Source organism: Cynocephalus volans, chromosome 8 (assembly GCF_027409185.1).
Source record: "Cynocephalus volans isolate mCynVol1 chromosome 8, mCynVol1.pri, whole genome shotgun sequence".
NCBI classification, from domain to species: Eukaryota; Metazoa; Chordata; class Mammalia; order Dermoptera; family Cynocephalidae; genus Cynocephalus; species Cynocephalus volans.
The window spans coordinates 10,054,417-10,073,902 of record NC_084467.1 but is presented as its reverse complement, the minus strand read 5'-3'; the positions used below and the strand labels follow the sequence as shown (position 1 = coordinate 10,073,902).

General features: G+C 40.9%; 1 protein-coding gene across 1 annotated transcript in view; it reads right to left on the bottom strand.

Annotated features, from left to right (window-relative positions):
- Positions 1 to 3,935: 3,935 nt before the first annotated feature.
- LOC134383349 (arylacetamide deacetylase-like 4) overlaps positions 3,936 to 19,486 on the bottom strand; it is a 43,453-nt gene continuing 27,902 nt past the window's right edge. The window contains exons 3-4 of the mRNA XM_063104287.1: positions 17,162 to 17,225; positions 3,936 to 5,067 (exon numbers count right to left, since the gene is read on the bottom strand). Of these exons, the coding sequence (XP_062960357.1) occupies positions 4,293 to 5,067; positions 17,162 to 17,225 (839 nt within the window). The 3' untranslated portion in view covers positions 3,936 to 4,292. The remainder of the gene's footprint in view (positions 5,068 to 17,161; positions 17,226 to 19,486) is intronic.

The following is a 19,486-nucleotide window of genomic DNA, read 5'->3' as shown; positions in this document are numbered from 1 at the left end:
GCTTCACGAGCTTTAGTATTGATTTTTCTGTTTGACCTGAGGCCTTGATCCAAGTTCAACAGGATGTATTAGCAATTACAAAGACTCTGCCTTGGCCCACGAGAAGGAAATCTAAGGCAATGCTATGATGCACAGCAAGCCTGGCCAGTGACGCAGGGTAGGCCTGGATGCTTTTCAGAACCAAATTGGCATTTCCGTAAACACTCAAACAGTCCATATGAGGCTTTCTCCTCTTAGGAGGAATACAAGTCTCTGTATTATCGGGAGGCAGGAAAAGTTATTATGGAACGGCCACGTAAGAAATACAGTCTCAGGGGTGCACGTGTTGCCCTTGGGAAGAAAGTGGTGTTTACAGTTTAGGGATCTACCAAGTGTGCCCTACATCAGTTGGGAGTCACAGGCTGACAGTGCCTCCTACAAATGTACCGGGTGGCTGGTAGTATGCTGCAGAGTGCCCAAGAGGCAGAGCAGTCTCTACAATAGCCTGAACTTGTACAAAGTCTTCTCTTGTTCTGAGCCCCACTCACACCATGCAGGCGGCCATGAGGAACTTTGCAGCTGGGTTGAAGTGGTCACCAGTAATGTGGTGCATGTTGCCTCCAAAATCCAAAAGGGCCTAACCAGCCCTGTGCATTCTTCACAGTCGGTGGCACAAGTGCAGCAACTTGTCTGTGACCTTGGAGAGAGTATCTCAACACACTCCATGTAACCACGCAACCAGAAACTTCACTGGCATGACTGCCCCTCAATGCTGTGGGGGTTTATTTCCCAACCTCCACTTTGTTTTTTATTTATTTATTAATATTTTTTTTTACAGTCTAAGAGGTTGTTGCAGAGCAGTTGGGGGAGGGAGCTAGGAGAAGGGGAAAGGAAATAGAGTGGGAGAAGGAGGAAGGAGGGGGGCCTGCTTGAAGCCAGTGGTACCCCCTTCATTCCTGCCCTGGAGACAAGGGGGATTCCAGCAGTGGCTTGGCTGTTGCTGGGCTGGATGCAGATGTCAGGGGAGTGTGGCTGAAGCCCTCTGCTCCCACTCCCCCAGCTCCAGGGCCCAGGGTGCTTCCTGCAGTGACCTGGTGGACTTCACTGGGCTGGTTGTCCCACTCTCCACTTTGCACATGTCTTCCTAAGATGGTCCTAAACTCCACACTACTTCCTGCTTGCCAGCTCCAACAAGCATAATGCCATCAACATAGCACATTATTGTGATGATTTCTGGAATGTCAAAACTATTACCATCTCGACTACATTATGGCAGAAAGCAGAATTGACATAGCCCTGAGGCAGACTGTAAAGGTACACTGTTTGCCCTGCCAGGTAAAGGCACATGGATTCTCTTATTCCTTACAAATTGGTACGGAGAAAAAGGCATCAGCCAGGTCAGTGGCTGCTCACCAGGTGCCGGGTGCTGTGTTTAGTGGCTCCAATAATGATCTCACAGCTGGGAGAGCAGCTGGGATGGGAGTCACTGCGTGAGGAATTTTAGCATCATCCACACTCAGTCTCCAACGTTCATTTGACGTCTGCACATTCCATGCTGGTGAATTAAATCGGGGTGTGACAGGTGCTTCTTTTGAGTCTTTTATGGTGACATTAACCTCTGAAGTTCCCTATGGGATGCAGCACTGCTTCTGGTTTACTATGTTGGTAGGGAAAGGAAGGTCCTTCTTACCACAATAAACCTCATGTCTTTGGTCTGAGAGCCAGTGTGGGATTCTGCCAGTTTCCAAGTATGTCTATTCCAACTATACATCCAGGCACCGGGGGTACAACAGACACGTGCATCTGAGGACCTATGGGGCTCCCTTGATGTAAGACCTTGTCTGTCACCTGACCATAGTAAGCCCACACAGAGACTGATGGATGCACAGTTGCATTGTTGGTCCTCAGGTTTAGGGTTGATTTAGGACCAGCGTGTAGTGAATCCTGTGCCCACAATTTTATAGAATTGTTCCTGTGTACTAGTTTCAACTATGTCCTTGGAGACAGAAAATGTCTTAAGAATGTTTTATTGTACTCCAGGCTAATAAAAACTTTCAAAAAAAATAAGGCTATTGGTGTGGTTTCTTTCTCTGGACTGGACCCTACCTAATACCAGGGCACAAAGTTTATGTCACACAAATAAGCTGAGAAGAATCTAGAGAAAGGAACGTAGTAATCTACTCTGATGGTGACCAGATTGGAATGATGGGCGTGGCAGAAGAAAGGGTTGGAACTGAGGGAAGAAAAGGGGACATCTCCTAGGAGGACCATCTGTCACTACCTCCAGGTCAAGCCAATGATTCAGACCGTCGTGTTTCTTAGGTTGAGGAGTCCGGTGCACCATCCTTCCGATCGCCCTCCAGTGAGCCATTCTGTGTAGGACACACTCAAAAGAGGCCCAATGATCTCGACCACCTGGTGTTCACCCTCTTGTATAAACCCTATGTGTGGGCAAGACCTGTGACTTGCTTCTAACAAGAGAATGTGGCTAAAATGATGGCATCTGTGTGATTCCTTGTTTATGATGACATTACATCAGATTCTAGTAGTCACTGTTCCGGAGTCTCTCTCTCCTTTGCTGGCTTTAAATGAACAGGCCACCCCTTGGGGAGCCTCTTGTGTCAAAAAAACTGTGTATGAATTGGAGCTGAGGGTGGCCCTTGGCCAATAGCAAATAAGAAACTGGAGTTTTCAGTCTACAACCTCAAGAAACTGAATTCTGCCAACAACCTGACCGAGCATGGAAGTAGATCCCACCCCGTTCAACCTGCAGCCCCAACACCTTGATTGCAGCTCTGTGGGACCATGACCAGATAACCCAGTTCAGCTGTACCCAGACTCCTGACCCAGAGCAACTGTCAAAGAGTAAGTGTGTATTATTTTAAGCCCTTGTGTTTGTGGTAATGTTGTTTACGTGGCAATAGACAATTAATACACACTTGCATCAAAGCCACATGCATGTAATTCATACGTCATGGCAAGTGCTCATGCTCCCAGGAGCCCATCCAAAGTGCCTGTGTAAATACAGCCCTCCCTTGCAAGCACCCAAGACACCTGTAGGACAACATCCTCCATCAGTCACAGGTGAGTTTGTTCATACCCAGAGAGGCTGTGGTTGCAGAGAAGGGAGAGCCTCCAGCTGCAGCACTTGAGTGGGACTAGACAGCAGTGAGAACCGGCTATCATACCTGCATCTAGCAAACGTGGCCCTGCTACATAAAGTCACGTGGGCTGTCCCCTCCATGCGCTACAAAGATTCCCTTTCCTTTCCCTGAGAGCAGAGAAAGTGGCATTGGCTAAGCAAAGACAAGGATCTTTGAAAAAGTGGGAATGATGTATAAGCTCACCAAAGAAAGGAGGCTGGCACCTTACTCCCTTAGGGAATGCGGTCTCCGTATCCCAGATGTTCCCAAGAAAGTTCTTGCTCAGAGACCTGCCTCTCAGTAGGGAGTGATCTGCTTTTGGAATTCGGATTAAAGATTTGAGCCCAGGCAAAGGTCATGGCTCTCCAGAGCCCTTGCACTGCCTTTTTCCTCTTGCCTCTTTCCCTGTCTCTCTCTTTCCACAGTTTCCTTTGAAATCGTCCTTTAGACCAGCCCACGGGTGGCTGTATGGAGAGGAGAGTTTCATTAAAACACCATTTCTCAGGGGCCGGCCCATGGCTCACTTGGGAGAGTGTGATGCTGATAACACCAAGGCCGCAGGTTCGGATCCCTATATAGGGATGCCCGGTTGGCTCACTTGGGAGAGCGTGGCACTGACGACAGTAAGTCAAGGGTTAAGATCCCTTACTAGTCAACTTTAAAAAAAAATAAAAACACCATTTCTCAGGCCTGCTATAGCCATCCTAGTTATGATTGAAAGGTGACCTTGACCCCGGAAACAATTAGGTGGCCCCTCTTCAAACAGGAGTCATGGCCCCAAGGAATGCTTTGTCATCCTGGGTACAGATTTACCATGGACAATATGATCAGTCCTGGGCATTTATTCTGCATGAAACTTATATGTCAGGGCTTCGAGAAATTTTTAAAGAAACCTTTCTTCCTCTCTTTGGTATTTATTTCATATTAATGGAAATGTCACAGAATGGTGCTAAATCCAGAATTGGAAAGTATTAGTGCTGGACAGGAACAGACGTACTATGGATTTTCTGGAATAGTCAGCAAGGCTGCTCTTGCATCCCTTCTCATCCTCCCACCCAGACCAAGCATTGATTTGACTTCTCTTTAATCAATAACATAGAACTCAAGAAAGGACCCAGCTTGTGCAAGTGTCCACACCTGCCACACCTACTCAGATCCCCAAGTTCACTATCATATGCCCTTTATATAACTGACCACAGCGTTCACAATTTTCAGGGAGCAAGGGAAAGAGAAAGCCTTCTTATCAAATAAGATTATGCATCCGTGAAAGCCATCGTCCACATGGTACCATGTCACAGGCACCCCCTGGTCCTCCAAGCGTTTCTTATAGAGCAAGGTGTCATCACGGAGGATGTCATTCTCACAGCTCACCAGGAAGGCCTCAGGAAGCCGAGCGATGGTCTCATCGTCCGCTAAGAGGGGTGAATTTTCTACATCCAAAATATGTTTGGTTTCCAGATAGGCAGCCTCATTAAAAGGACTGGGAGACCTGGGTTGGTGGCCTCTGTTCTTGAATTTCTTGGGGATGTTGTCAGAGCTGACCCACTTCCTGTACTTCCTCCAGGCATCCGGGGGTATATAAGCACCATTCAGGATGGCTTCCTTCCAGGATTCGTCAATGGCCAGATAGTTACACAGACATGTCAGCATGAACTTCTGGGAGAAAAATGGGACATTTCGGTTCTGCTGATAAGACGGCAACTGCAGATTGACCGCCTGGACGATTGGATAGATCATGACCTGAGCCCGGATTCGGGGAAGATCTGATCTGCCCACCAAGGTCTGGGTGATCATGGCAGCCACCCATCCTCCAGCGCTGTCTCCACAGGCGACAACCCGGGACGGGTCCACCTCATAGGCTTCCAGGCCCTTCAGGAAGTGAATAGAGGCATTCAGGCAGTCTCGGGAAATGGAAGGGGTGTGGTGGTCAGGAAGCATGCGGTACCTGCAGAGCAGACAGGAAGAGAGCACACCAGGGCGGACGGCTTCTCGGAGGGCCATTGCAACAGTGTCCTCAACCCCCGTTACAAGACTTTATCTGATTAAATCCTCAGAATAACCCTAGGAAGTAAGGATTTTTAGCCCATTTTTGTTTCTCTGTGGATTTGAGTAACCTGCCCAGAGTCATGTAGGCTAGGAATCTTGACTTCAAATCTATGCTCTGTGTGCTTCCCATAAATTTATAAATCCTGTACAATATTATATAACTCTAAATCTATTTTCTTTAGAAGCCACAGAACTAGAAATGACAGAAAAATGGTAAATGAACCTACTGTTGGTCCCACTGTCTGTCAGTAGAGAAATGAATATGGAAAACTAAAATTAAAGTACAGGGGAACTTACTTTCAGGCTGAATGTTTTTAAAATTAAAAATCTAATGACCAATTCTTGTTCTTACACAATGACTCAAAAGTTGCCTTCTTTTCCAGGGATGGGGGGAGGAGATAAAGGGTGAAAGTGTTCTAAGGGAAAAAGTGTCGAAAAGGTAAGCTAGGAAGTAAACAGACACAGCTCAGACTGTGGAACACCCAGATACCAGTGGCCAGTGAAAACATGTTTAGCGTTGGTCTAAAGCATCCTCAGTTTTGATCATCAAAGTATGTCTGCTTAAAAGAATTCAAGGGCAAGAAAAAGGACTTTACAATGAATCATTTGAAACAGTAAAGTACAAGCTTAGTAATGCATGAATGAAGATTGGGATAATAGAAAGCATGAACATTCTAATAGTCAAAATAGAATCACTTGTTTCAAACCCAAGCTGGGGAGGACCACAAAGGCAGGGATCTCACATAGGGTTTGCTTGATACCAGGAACTAACACAAGAAATTTTTTTAAACTACAACTTAATGCATGAGTCAAACATGTAGTATAAGCTAACCACTTATACAAGAACACTTGCCTGTTTAAAAAACTTTCTCACAAGCCCAGTCTGCATTATAAGGGCCTAACCATTAATTCCAAGATTACAAGTTCTACCTAGAAACTACTGACATTCACCAATCAGAACTCACCCACTCTTATAAGACGTTGCCAGCACCAATAAGCTTTCATTCAAAACAACTTGTGCAATCTCCTTCTTTCCCCAATAAACACTAACCATTTCCTTTGTTCTCTGAACATACTGGACGCCAGTCTGCTATGTATGTATGTCGCAGATTGCAATCCAGTTCTTGTACATTTTTCCCAAATAAAACGTTTTTACTTAGAGATGTGTCTTTCTCTATCTTTTATACTGAGATAATTTGGTGTCAGAAGTGGGACCTGAAGCAGACTTATCTTGGAGAGATCAACACCTTCCAGTAGTATGGCGTCCAGTACTCACACTTTGGTACCTTGAGCCCACTGCCTCTGTGGGTCACCTTTTTTCCCACTGGTGAGTCTCCCTTGATTGAACTCCCATTTTTCTTTTGGCTGGTTTCCTCAATTTTATTTAGGACTTGTTTAGGATGAGTGTCTCCCCTTCCTGTTTATAAGACCTCCTTTTTATTAAGGACTTCCTCCCTCTTGTTTATTGAGTTTCCTATTTATGAGTGTTTTGTACCTTCCTGGTTTTTGAGGGATTTTCCTCCTGTTAGAGAGGGCTTTGTTGTCCTTCCTGATGAGTACATATTTTACTCTTTTGTTTCATTTTTCTCACCTGGTATTTCAACTTTTGCGTGTTTGGCACTAACTCCACTAGATAGATTTATTTACAATGCAGGATCTCAAAGTTCAAACGCATACCAATATAGTGCACCCCATCCCCCACCTCTCACTTCTGGGACTGGAGCTAGTGACATATTCAAATATTATGGAAATCATGCAAACAGCTTGTTTGTCTTAGATCTAAACTAATACCTCAGCTATAATATTATGCAGTCCAAATTGGACATATATTTCAATGGTGTCTCAAGGTTCCAAAATGCATTCAGGACTCAAAGACTGCCTCACTACAAAATAATGTTTCAAAGATAGCTGAGACTCCTTCCTCTTTGGAGACTATTACTCTTCTTCCTACACCTCCTCCTGTTTATCTTTCTCTAAGTTAAAATCTTTTTTTCCCAAAACACCTCAGCTATTCTAACATATTGACTATTTAAGTAAAAACACTTGAAAAACAACAGATGCAAAAAAAAATATCATTTTGACCTTCATGCTATTTCTTAAAATCAAATCATGAAATTCCCATGTAAAAGACATCTTCCCTATACTAGAAAGAAAGGCAACACTCTAATTTCAAGGAAAAGAATTGAGTCAAAGAGAATACCTTACAATCCTTGTTAAAAGAACTCTTATCTGTCACAGTTCCTCACATAATTTAGTCACATTTTCACAGTTAACTATTCTTTGTCCAATCCAGTGTATCAGTAAGTGATTCAAACTGGATAATATTATGTATCAGTGCAAATATTTTTCTTTTTCCTGTTTTTGTTTATTTTTTGGCTGCTGGCTGCTACCTTGACCTTCATGTTGCAAGGCTGCATTTTAACCAGCTGAGCTAACTGGCCAGCCAATAAAAAATGTTAGTGTTTAGCCTTGTCCCATTTTATCAGAAATATAATTTGGATCCAACTGTCTTCTTATGAACCAATGAATTTATACTACTATGTTTTACTCAAGACTAAATTCTTCAATAAGAGAGACAGGCAAAATGGATGACTAGAGAGGTCTGGCGCTAGTCTTCCCCCCACCCCCCAACACACACACACAAAGAGACCAAACAAACAAACAAATATATTTTGACAGTAACAACTAACAAAATATGTTGCAGAGCACCAGGAGAGTGACAAAATCCTTAAAAAGTATGGAATATGGGAACAGCATCATAGAGAACAGAGCAAGGCGTCTAATGGACTTGACAGACATTTACAATACATTTCATCCACCAAAAGCAGAATACACATCCTTCGCATCAGCACAGGGATCTTTCTCCAGGACAGACCACAAGTTAGATCACAAATTAAGTCTCAACAAATTTTAAATGATTGAAGTTATGTCAAGTATTTTTCAGACCACAATGGAATAAAACCAGAAATGAATAACAAGCAAAACTTTGGAGTCTGTGCAAATAAATGGAAATTAAACAACATGTCCTGAAAGACAAATGGGTCAGAAGAAATAAAGCAGGAAGTCAAAAAATCCCTTGGAACAAATGAAAACACAAGCACAACACACCAAAACCTATCAGATACTGCAAAAGCAGCACTAAGAGGGAAGATTATTGCAACAAATACTTACATCAAGATAGTAGAAAGATCCCAAATAAACAACCTAACATTACACCTCAATGAGCTAGAAAAGCAAGAACAATACAAACCCAAAATTAATAGATGGAAAGAAATAGTAAAAATCAGTGTAGAACTAAATGAAATACAGACCCAAAAAATGATACAAAAGATCAATGAAAAAAAAGTTGGTTTTTTGAAAGATAAACAAAATTGACAAACCACTAGCTAGACTAACCAAAAGAAGAAGAGAGGAAGACCCGGATATGAAAAATGAGAAAGGAAAAAGGAAACATTACAACTGATTCCACAGAAACACAAAGAATTATTAGACACTATTATGAACAACTGTATACCAACAAATTTGAAAATCTAGAGGAAATGGATAAATTTCTGGACACATACAACCTATGAAGACTGAACCAAGAAGAAATAGAAAACCTGAACAGACCAATAATGAGCAATGAGATTGAATCAGTAATCAACAGTTTCCTAACAAAGAAAAGTGCAGGACTGGACAGCTACACTGCTCAATTATAACAAACTTTTAAAGAATATTTAATACCAATTCTTCTCAAATTATTCTGAAAAAATCAAAGCTGAGGGTACTCTTCCAGACTTATCTGATGAATGAGGTCAACATTACCCCGATACCAAAACCAGACAAAGACACAGCAAAGAAAGAAAACTACAGGCCCATATCCTTCATGAACTTAGATGCAAATCTTCTCAACAAAGTACCAACTAACAGAATCCAACAACACATCCAAAAGATTATACACCATGATCAAGTGGGATTCATCCCAAGGATGCAAGAATAGTTCAACATATGCAAATCAATAAATGTAATACACCACATCAACAAATTGAAAGACAAAAATCATAGGATCATCTCAAAAGATGCAGAAAAAGCATTTGATAAAATTTGACATTCCTTTATGATCAAAACTCCAAAAATTTAGGTATAGAAGGAAAGTATCTCAATACAATAAAAGCCATATATGACAAACCCACAGCTAACATCATCCTGAAAGGGGAAAAGATGAAATCTTTTCTTTTAAAAAAAGAACAAGAACAAGACAAGGATGCCCAAACAATGATTACATTGTGTAATGTTGAATATACTAATTATCCTGATATGAGCATCACATATTGCACACAGGTATTGATAATGAACGTAGTACCCCACCAATATCCGACATGCAATTATGCCTCAAAAATAAATAAATAAATAAAAAGACAAGAATGCCCACTCTCACCACTCCCATTTAACATAGTACTGGAAGTTCTAGACAGAGCAATTAGGCAAGAGAAATGAATAAAGGGCATCCACACTGAAAAAAGAGGAAGTCAAATTGTCCCTGTTTGTATATGACATGATGTTACGTAGAAAAATACTAAAAACTCCACCCAAAAACCTATTAGAACTGATAAATTCAGTAAAATTGCAGGATATAAAGTCAATATACTAAAGTCAGTAGCATTTCTATACACCAACAACGAACTATCAGAAAAAGAAATCAAGAAATTGATCTCATTTACAATAAATACCAAAAAATAAATAAATAGAATATCTAATAATAAATTTAACCAAGGAGATGAAAGATCTCTATAATGTAAACCGCAAAATACTAATGAAAGAAATTAAAAAGAACACACGCACAAAAAAGGAAAGACATTCCATGCTCATGGATTGGTAGAATTAATGTTGTGAAAGTGTCCATACTACACAAAGCAATCTACAGATTCAACACATTCCCTATCAAAATACCAACGACATTCTTCACAGAAATAGAAAAAGCAATTCTAACATTCATGTGAAACAACAAAAGACCTTAAATAGCCAAAGCAATCCTGAGCAGAATGAGTAAAACAGGACACATTATACTACCTGACTTCAAAATATATACAAAGCTATAATAACCAAAACAGCATGGTACTGGAATAAAAACAGACACTTGGACCAGTGGAACAGAATAGAAAACCCAGAAATAAAACCATGTACTTACAGCCCAAGTTATCTTAGACAAAGATGCTAAAGACATACATTGGGAAAATGAGAGCCTCTTCAATAAATGGTGCTGGGAAAACTAGATATCCATGTGTAGAAGAATGAAACTAGACCCCTATCTCTCACCATATACAAAAATTAATTCAAAATGGATTAAAGACTTAAATGTAAGGCCTGAAACTGTAGAACTTCTAGAGGAAAACACAGGGGAAACACCCCAGGACGTAGGACTAGACAAAGAGTTTATGAATAAGACATCAAAAGCACAGGCAACAAAAAGCAAAAATTAACAAGTGAGATTTTATCAAAGTAAAACGCTTCCACACAGTAAAGGAAACAAGCAATAGAGCAAAGAGACAGCAAACAGAATGGGAGAAAATATGCAAACTATGCATAAAACAAGGTGCTAATATCCAGAATATATGAGGAAATCAAACAACTCAGTGTTAAAAAAAACAACCCAATTAAAAAATGGGCAAGAGAGCTGAACAGACATTTCTCAAAAGAAGATGTAAATGGCCAAGAGGTACATGAAAAAAGGTTCAGCATCACTAATCATCAGGAAAATGCAAATCAAAACCACCCTGATATATTATCTCACACCAGTTAGACCAGCTATTACCAAAAAGACAATAAATATATAAATAACAAATGTTGGTGAGGATGAAAGAAGAGGGAATCCTTATACATTGTTAGCATGATTGTAAATTAGTACAGCCATTATGGAAAACAGTGTGGAGGTTTCTCAACTCCAGATAGAACTACCATATGACCCAGTAATTCCACTGTTGGGTATATACCCAAAGGAATGGAAGGCATCATGTTGAAGGGATACCTGCACTCCCACGTTTATTGCAGCTCTGTTCACAATAGCCAAGATATGGAGCCAACCTAAATGTCCATCAACAGATGATTGGGTAAAAAAAAAAAAAAAAAATGGTACATATGCACAATGGAATACTACTCAGCCATAAAAAGAATGAAATTCTGCCACTTGCAGCAACATGGATAAGCTTGGAGAAAATTATGTTAAGTGAGATAAGCCACGTACAGAAAGAGAAATACCACAGGTTCTCACTCATATGTGAGAGCTAGAAAAGAGATAATAATAAGTTGAACTATTAAAAGGAGAGGGAAGGACTATGGTTTCTAGAGGAAGGAAGCGGGGATAGTAAGAGGCTGGTAAATGAACACAAAATTATAGCTAGATAGAAAAACAAGTCCTGTGGGTGTACAGTTGACCCAGGAACCTATAATTAACCATGATTTACTGCATGTTCCCAAATGACTGGAAGAGAGGAGGTCAAATGTGCACATAAGAAAGAAATGGTTAAATTTTGCAATGATGAATATGCTACTTACCTGAAGAGATCATCACACATTGTATATATACATACATTGAAATACAAAAATATAACTCTGCACCCCATAAATATGTACAATCAATATGTTTCAATAAATAAATAAATTCTTTGATAAAAACTGAAAGGACTTTGTTTTTGTTCATCTGTATGTTTATATGACCTTTATGTCTATATGTTTATGTATCTGATATTTTTTTGCCAAAATATATGAAAAAGCTCTATTGGCTTAAAGGAAAAAGATAAACACTTAAATCTAGTAATTTATCATAAATATATTAATTAACCCAAATGCCTTTTAGACCATACGATGTAAGTAAATATTTTATAAATAAGCTGATTTTAAGTTTGTCGGTAAAATAAAAATAAAAATGTCTTCAGAACCATTAGCAGTAATTTTTTTCTTTTTCCTTTTTTTTTTTTTTTTTTTTTTTTTTGCCTATGTTTGCTGGCCAGACAGTGTTATATTTGAATTTGCTAAATATGTTAACATCATAAAAATAAGAATTTGACTGAAAAACAAATATACAAATTAGAGTGTAATAAAGTGTCCATTGCTTCCTGTATAGCAAATACAGCAATGAAACAAAACACATATATTTAGCTTTTAGGGTTTCTTTGATGGGGAAATAGCTTAAAATGTTGACTACTTTTGTCTAATGTCTCAGTTTTCATAAGTAATCTAAGCATAATTGTTTAAAATTAAGTAAATCTAAATGAGATAAATGTTTATAAATAAGCTTTTCATATAACTTGAAATCTTAAAGTGATGTTATGTGGAATTAAGTAATAGATAATCATAAGATGTTTTTGTCATATCCAAATAAGATAATATGCTGAAACATTAATTACTAAAGAAAGTTCAAGTTTATCTGCTTTTGGCTTTTTAGATTTTATAGAAAGAATATATTTGAGTCTATTAATAAAATGTCCTGTTCCACATTTTTAAAATTGTCCTTTGAAAAAACGCTTTTAGAGATTATAAAATATATATTTCAGGGATGTTAATATATTTAACAATTCAAAATCACTTACTTCCTGAGCTTTTGTTAAAAATTAACATTACTAAAAATTACAAGTTCTAATTAATATATGTAATTCTGTATACAAAACGTACCAAAAATAATTTTCACATGAGAAAAGATTTTGTGATAAGGAGGAAATATCCAATCTGAGACTTAATCGCTGTTATTCCTACACTTATGTAAATAATCAGGCCAAATATGATAAAACTAAATTTATTTTACAAATTATTCTTACTCTGATTTATTTTGTAAAAATCTGCATGACTATAATTCACCTGTTATCAGAGTATAGCTGCCTTGGATTGAATGTCCCCCCAAAACTTAATCCCCACTGTAACTGTTGAGGGTGGGGAATCCTGCTATGGTAATTGAAAGATGGGGTCTTGAAGAGGTGATTAGATTGTGAGGACTGTGCCACCATGAATGGATTGATCCATTCTTGGAATCATGACAGTGGTTCTGACAGCTTTAAAAGTAGAGTAAATGAGGAGGTTACTCTCTCTCTCTCTGCTCTGCCACTCTGCGATGTGAGACTCCTGCATCACTGTCACCACCAACAAGGCCTTCACTAGATGTGTTCCCTGGACCTTGGACTTCCCAGCCTCCAAAACAGTAATCAATAAATTTCATTTTCTTGTAAATTGCACAGTTCCGGGTATTTTGTTACAAGCAACAGAAACAGACTAATACAGTAGCCTTGTACATTGTTTCAAGTTTTTATTATCCGCCTGCATACAGAATTAAATCCTAAATTCTTCTAGGTTCCTCCAACCCAGTTTTCTCCCAAAGAAGTACTAAGAATGGAAACTACTCTATGGTAAGGGACTGTAAACTAAAACTGAACAATTTAACATAAATTTCAAGGGATAAGCCTCCTGCCTGATGTGTGGGCCACACAGAGAGTTCACCAAACCGCTTGACGCCCTAACCAGAGACACTCAAACTTCAAAATTACCACCTTTGCACTGGAGACAGTTCATCCCAACACTGTCGGACCAAGACTCCATATCATAATGAGACTCTTACCCCTCTTATTGCCTAATTTTTTCCCTTGACAGGATAATGCTGTAAGTATAACTTCACAATCAGTAACTGACTTGAAAGAACTTGACCTGAAAAATCCTTTAGTCCACCCAGTGGATAACTTTGGCGATATCCCTAACACAACTTTTTGTTCATATTTTACTCGTGGTCCCTTTTATAGAGTTGGCATGCTCTGCTTTGATTGAACTCAGTCATGGAATGCTACTCAATGGCTACAACAGGTCTCACCCAGTTCCCCCATAGTGTTTTGATTTGCTTAGTTGGTTGCTCTTGGGCTTTGGCTATTCATTCAAAATCATTGTGCACCTCAATTTATTACGTTCTTGTTGGTTTTGTGTAGGGTTTTTTTATTATACTCTTTAAATTTTGTACCTGTTCCCTGTTCAACCTCTGTAGGAATAACACCCCTAACAGAATAATGCTGGCCCAGTGCTTCAAAATGATAACCAACACCTATGGAACTGAAAAATTAAAAACAGTGGACTCCAAGTGGACTTAGCTTGAGAGCCACTCCCTTCAGGTCTCCCTTCTTGCTCAAATGTGGCCAAAAGGGTTTCGACACTGACTCCTAATCAACAATCACTTCCCTCTGATGTGGGAACAAATCAACAACCCAGAACAGGTGCATCTCAGCACCGAGGAACAATAAAAATCTAACCACAGAATGGCGAGTCAGTTAATGCGCTCAAAGAAAGGTCTTGATTAAAAAGGGGAAATATGAAAGTTGGAAGATGATAAATAGAGTCACTTGTGTCAGATGCTGGCAAATGAAGCTGGGAAAGGCCATGAAGAGAGGGACCTCCCACAGGATTTGCCTGATACCAGGCACTAGCACAAGAAAGTTTTTCAAACCACAGCTTACTACTTGAGTCACACAAGGACAGCTAGCTGCATAGGGACACGAGCCACCTACACAAGAACACTTACCTGTTTCAAGAACTGTCTCACGAGTCCAACCCATGCTACAAGGGCTAAACCGTAACTCCAAGACTACAAGCCCTACCTAGAAACTCCTGGTGCTCACCAATCAGAACTCACCAGCTCTTGTAAGATGCTGCCAGAGCCAGTAAGCTTTCTTACAGAACAATTTGCGTAACCTCCTCTTTCTTCCATAAACCCTAACCTTTTCCTTTGTTCTCCAGACATAATGGAGGCCAGTCTGGTCTGTATGTATGTCCCATATTGCAATCCCACTTCTTATATGTTATTCCCAAATAAAACCTTTTTATTTTATTTATTTTTTTTTTTGGTGACCGGCACTCAGCCAGTGAGTGCACCGGTCAGTCCTATATAGGATCCGAACCCGCGGCGGGAGCGTCGCCGCGCTGCCAGCGCAGCACTCTACCAAGTGCGCCACGGGCTCGGCCCAAAACCTTTTTATTTAGACGTTCATCTATATATATGTTTTATGTTGGCGTAATCTAGTGTCAGAAGTGGAATCCAAAGCAGCCTCACCTTGGAAAGGTCAACGGCTTCTGGGTCCCCTATTCAGCCCTTTTTAATTTTAAAAAGTAAAAATCTTCCTACTTAGAGATTTGTCTCTCTATATTTTTTATGTTGACAAAGAGAATAAATGAAAAAATAGAAACAGTTTGGCTAACCTGCTTGGATGAGAGAGCTTCTTTAAACAGTTATTATTGTCTTGAATTTTCAGTTAAGGTTGTTGCTAATCATCTTTTCTGTTCTTACAATCTATAATTTAACACCATCAACAAGGTATTTCTAATTATAAGATAAAATTTGGAAGAAGATCATAAGGAAAAATGGCACCTTAGATTAGTGGCTTTCAAACTTTGTTAGAGCAATTTTTAAAACTCCTATTAAAACCATACAGGAGCCCCACCACAGAAAATAAATCTGTGCATTTGCTCTTGTTTTTCCCAAGGGTAAGGGGCCTGAAACTTTACTTTTCCTTCTTCTTTGACCTGGTCCATAGCTGCCTTGAAGACACTGGGGGAGGTGGGATGGGTTACTAGGGTATGAAGGAACCAGTTTGAAACCACTGTCTTCTATTAGACCTCCAATGTTGTTTCTTTTAAAACTTGCTCTAAAGCCTCATATTTAAAGATAGGTTTTGATTGATTGCAGCATAACCTTGCCACATTTCCTCGATGAGCAATATATTGATAAATAATTCAATGCCACCAACATGGGTTCCCATCCAAACTCAGGCAAAACACATGCCATTTTAGCAGGGTCCTTGCAGTGAGGTGGCCCCAGCACCAGGTAGCAGCAATCGCAAACTTCAGCTCCCATATTCCCATTTCTAGAAGTGCATACTCCTCGCTAAATGTTAAATATTCAAATTCAATATCATGAAAGAAATAAGCATTGTGTGCTTTCTCTTAGCAAAATGCTGACCGGCCAAAAAGAGGCAAAAATGCCCCACGCCTTTCTGCACGCCTCTCTAGCCCACTGCACTGGACTGAATGTTTATGTTTCCCAAAAATGTATATATTGAAATCGTATCCTGCAATGTAATTAGGCTTGAGGGGGTTTGTTGTAGAGATAGAATCTAAAAGGGCAATTTTTAATTTCTCTCATGTGCCTTCTCTACACTATTTCCTGGTGACATGTAATCTCTTGGACCAAGAACCAGAACCCGAGAGAATCACCTCCATTTCCTCCTCCACCCACGCAGAAGTTCCACTCTTCTTTTTGTTTTCAAAGGACCTTTGATGCCCAGAGTTGTGTCTTAAGACATTCTCAACATCAGTCCCCGCCTGGCTGGCTGCTAGTTAATTAGTTAGTTAGTTAGTTAGTTAATTCATTCATTAGTTTTAACAATGCAATAAGCACATGCGGGACCATTGCCCCGAGGTCCAGCACCTTGACCGCAACCTTCACCGACTGTCCCATCAGGCCCCCACCATCATCCCATCTCACGGCCTCCCCCAACTGAGAGAGCGTTACCCTGAATCCTGTATCCATCATTCCTTTTCTTTCTTTTTTACACCATTTTATGGTGTCTATGTGTATTCCTAGAAAGTATTCTTTTGATTGTAATTGTTTTTAACTTCATAAAAAGAGCTTCAGGCTTTGTGTAATTTTTCAAAAAAACTTTTACTTAATTTTATACGACTAAGATTCACTAGCAGTATGATGTACCTTTCCAGTTTGTTTATTTAAATGTTTATATAACGTTGCATATTACCTTAATAGCTACATAATGGAATATTCACTATACCTTGGTCTATTCATGCACTCCCCAGTTGATGGGCATTTGCGTGGTTTCCAGGTTTTTGCTATTTTGAACAGTGCTGTACCTGTCCCCGTGGGTGCAGGTGCACGAGTGCCTCTGGGGACTGGGGCTTCCCTCTGTTCTACACATCATGCACAAGCTCACCCTGCCTTCTCCCACTCATGTAAAACCCATCAGCTGTCCCAAACTCACCCAACAGACAGCAGCACAGAGTCAGTCTCCTGGGCCAGAAAACTGCACAGGCTGTGGTACCAATCTGCAAGACAAAACCAGTCACAGCAGCAGCCCATGAGTAGGGCCCTCAACCCCCAGGAAGAGCCAGCTCACAATGTTGGCACTGGGTATGACATCCTCTCCTATTCTTGGCTCCTCTGAAGTGACTCTGGCTCTGCCTGGGCAAAGCCAAAAAGCCAGGACAAGTCAAACATCTTCCCCAAGTCACCTAAATGTCAGGGCTCGAATGCTCCTTGGGGCTCACCTTCTGCAACATTTTCTTTCACACTGGAGGAAACCAGAGACCAGGAGGGCTTGATGATTTGATATTGACAAAGCCAAGACTAGGGAATTTAGGCATGCCTTCCCTGGAATATTAATAATAATTTTATATATTTATATTAATTAAGAAACAAACAATGAATGGATGGGATGTTTCTATTGGTAGAGCGGTACATATGAAGCTCTTAGAAGGCAGGTTCATTAGTGTTAGTATGTATGTCATCCTGCCACAGTGCTGGGCACAGAATCTGTGCCAAATACTACACTTCTGTCCACCTCAGTAGTTCTCAACTTAAGCCGTCATTATAAGCACTAGGGAATTTTTACAAGTCCTCATGACCAGGCTGAACCACAAACCAATTGGCTCAGAATCTCTGCAGTGGGGGCTCGGCCATCAGGATTTTCTAAATAATAGCAGATAATTCCAGTGTTCGGGGAGCTTGGTGAGACGGGTGCATGCTTTATTAACACAGTCTAAGAAACACAGGCAGAACACTGAAAGGTCTAAACTGAGCCAGAGTGGTCAGCTCCTAGGGCTAAGGTTCTATACTAGGAGGCCTTGGCCCTGGCTGCACATCAGAGTCTTCTGCGGAGCATGCTAAAAATACTGATGCCTGGACCCAAACCCCAGACACAGACTCAGTCAGCCCAGGATAGAGCCTGGGTTCGAGTGTCACCATAAAGCTCCCAAGTGACTTTAAAGGACAGCCAAGGTGGAGACTGCTGCTAACTATTATCTGGGCCCCCCCAACCTATCCAACATCATCTCCCCACTCTGTCACCCTGACATTCTCTCTCCCCTCAAGCTTATCAAATGCCTCCTGTTTCAAAGCTCCCCACGTGCCGTCCCTTCTGCTCAGAGTTAATAGAGCCGGGACCAGTGAGACACGCATGGCATCCACCTTGGGCACAAAATCACGGGGGCGCGGAAACACTCAGTCATCCGGGTAGTTAATGTTTTGATGCAGTATTTTAAGAAACCAAAATAAGTGCCAAAAAATTCCATGACGAAGAAAATATGATCAAAATTTCAAGTAGACTCCTACTTTGCAATTACACAAGTCATAGAGCTCTGTTGAACACTGCCTTTATATTAGTTTTAATATTGTGTTCAACAAAGACTTTTTGCATTTATGCTGTTCTATGTAAATAGAGAATTCAAATATTCTGGAGCTTTTTGGCGTCCCTTCCATTTGAGGCCTGATGACAGTGCTTCCCTCGCCTGGTCCCAGTGCCAGCCCCGCCTTAGAAATCTCTTCCCCCGGCTTCCATAGTGATCGTAGACAAGGCTGGGGTCGACCGCAGGGAGATATTCCTCATTAACTTCTGAGCAAGGGGAGAGCACCATGGTTATACGTTCACACATGGAATGGCCTTAGTTATCTCCACCACCAGGTGGCAGGACACCCCACTCTCAGGGCAGTTCCATGGCAGCAGAAATCAACTTTCTACTTGGACAAACTTTCTCACCTGCATCCAGGTGTTCATCCGTCCAGCCGCACATCCATCCATTTGTTTGCTTGAAACCCCATCTTTCATCCAATTACTCACCCATCCATCCAATTATTCATGCATTCATTGATTCAAAAATAAAAAGAATAGGGATCCGCCACAAACAACACAGAGGTCTTTCCTGCTGCAGTCCTGGAGTTTCCGTAGTCAGTTGGGGGAGGCAGGCAGTGATCAAAGACCCCGGGAAGCAACAAGATGAGTTCAGATTGAAGCGAGAGCCAAGAAGAAGGTTCGGAAGGGTGATGCTGGGGAGGGAGACGGGGCAGCAAGTGGGCAGGGAGAGCTCTTTAGATGAGATGTTCAGGGAGGCCACTCAGGGGAGGGACATTTGAGATGGCAACAGAAGAACCAGGGGTTGACAGCAACGAAAATCAGAGGGGATCATCTTTTGAGGCCAAACAAACAGCAAGTCCAGAAGGCTCGGGGTGGGAAGGAGCCCGGTGTGTCTGTGGCACAGGGATGCACAGAGGGGCTACAGCAGAGGGAAAGCAGGAGGGAGGTGCAGGGGAC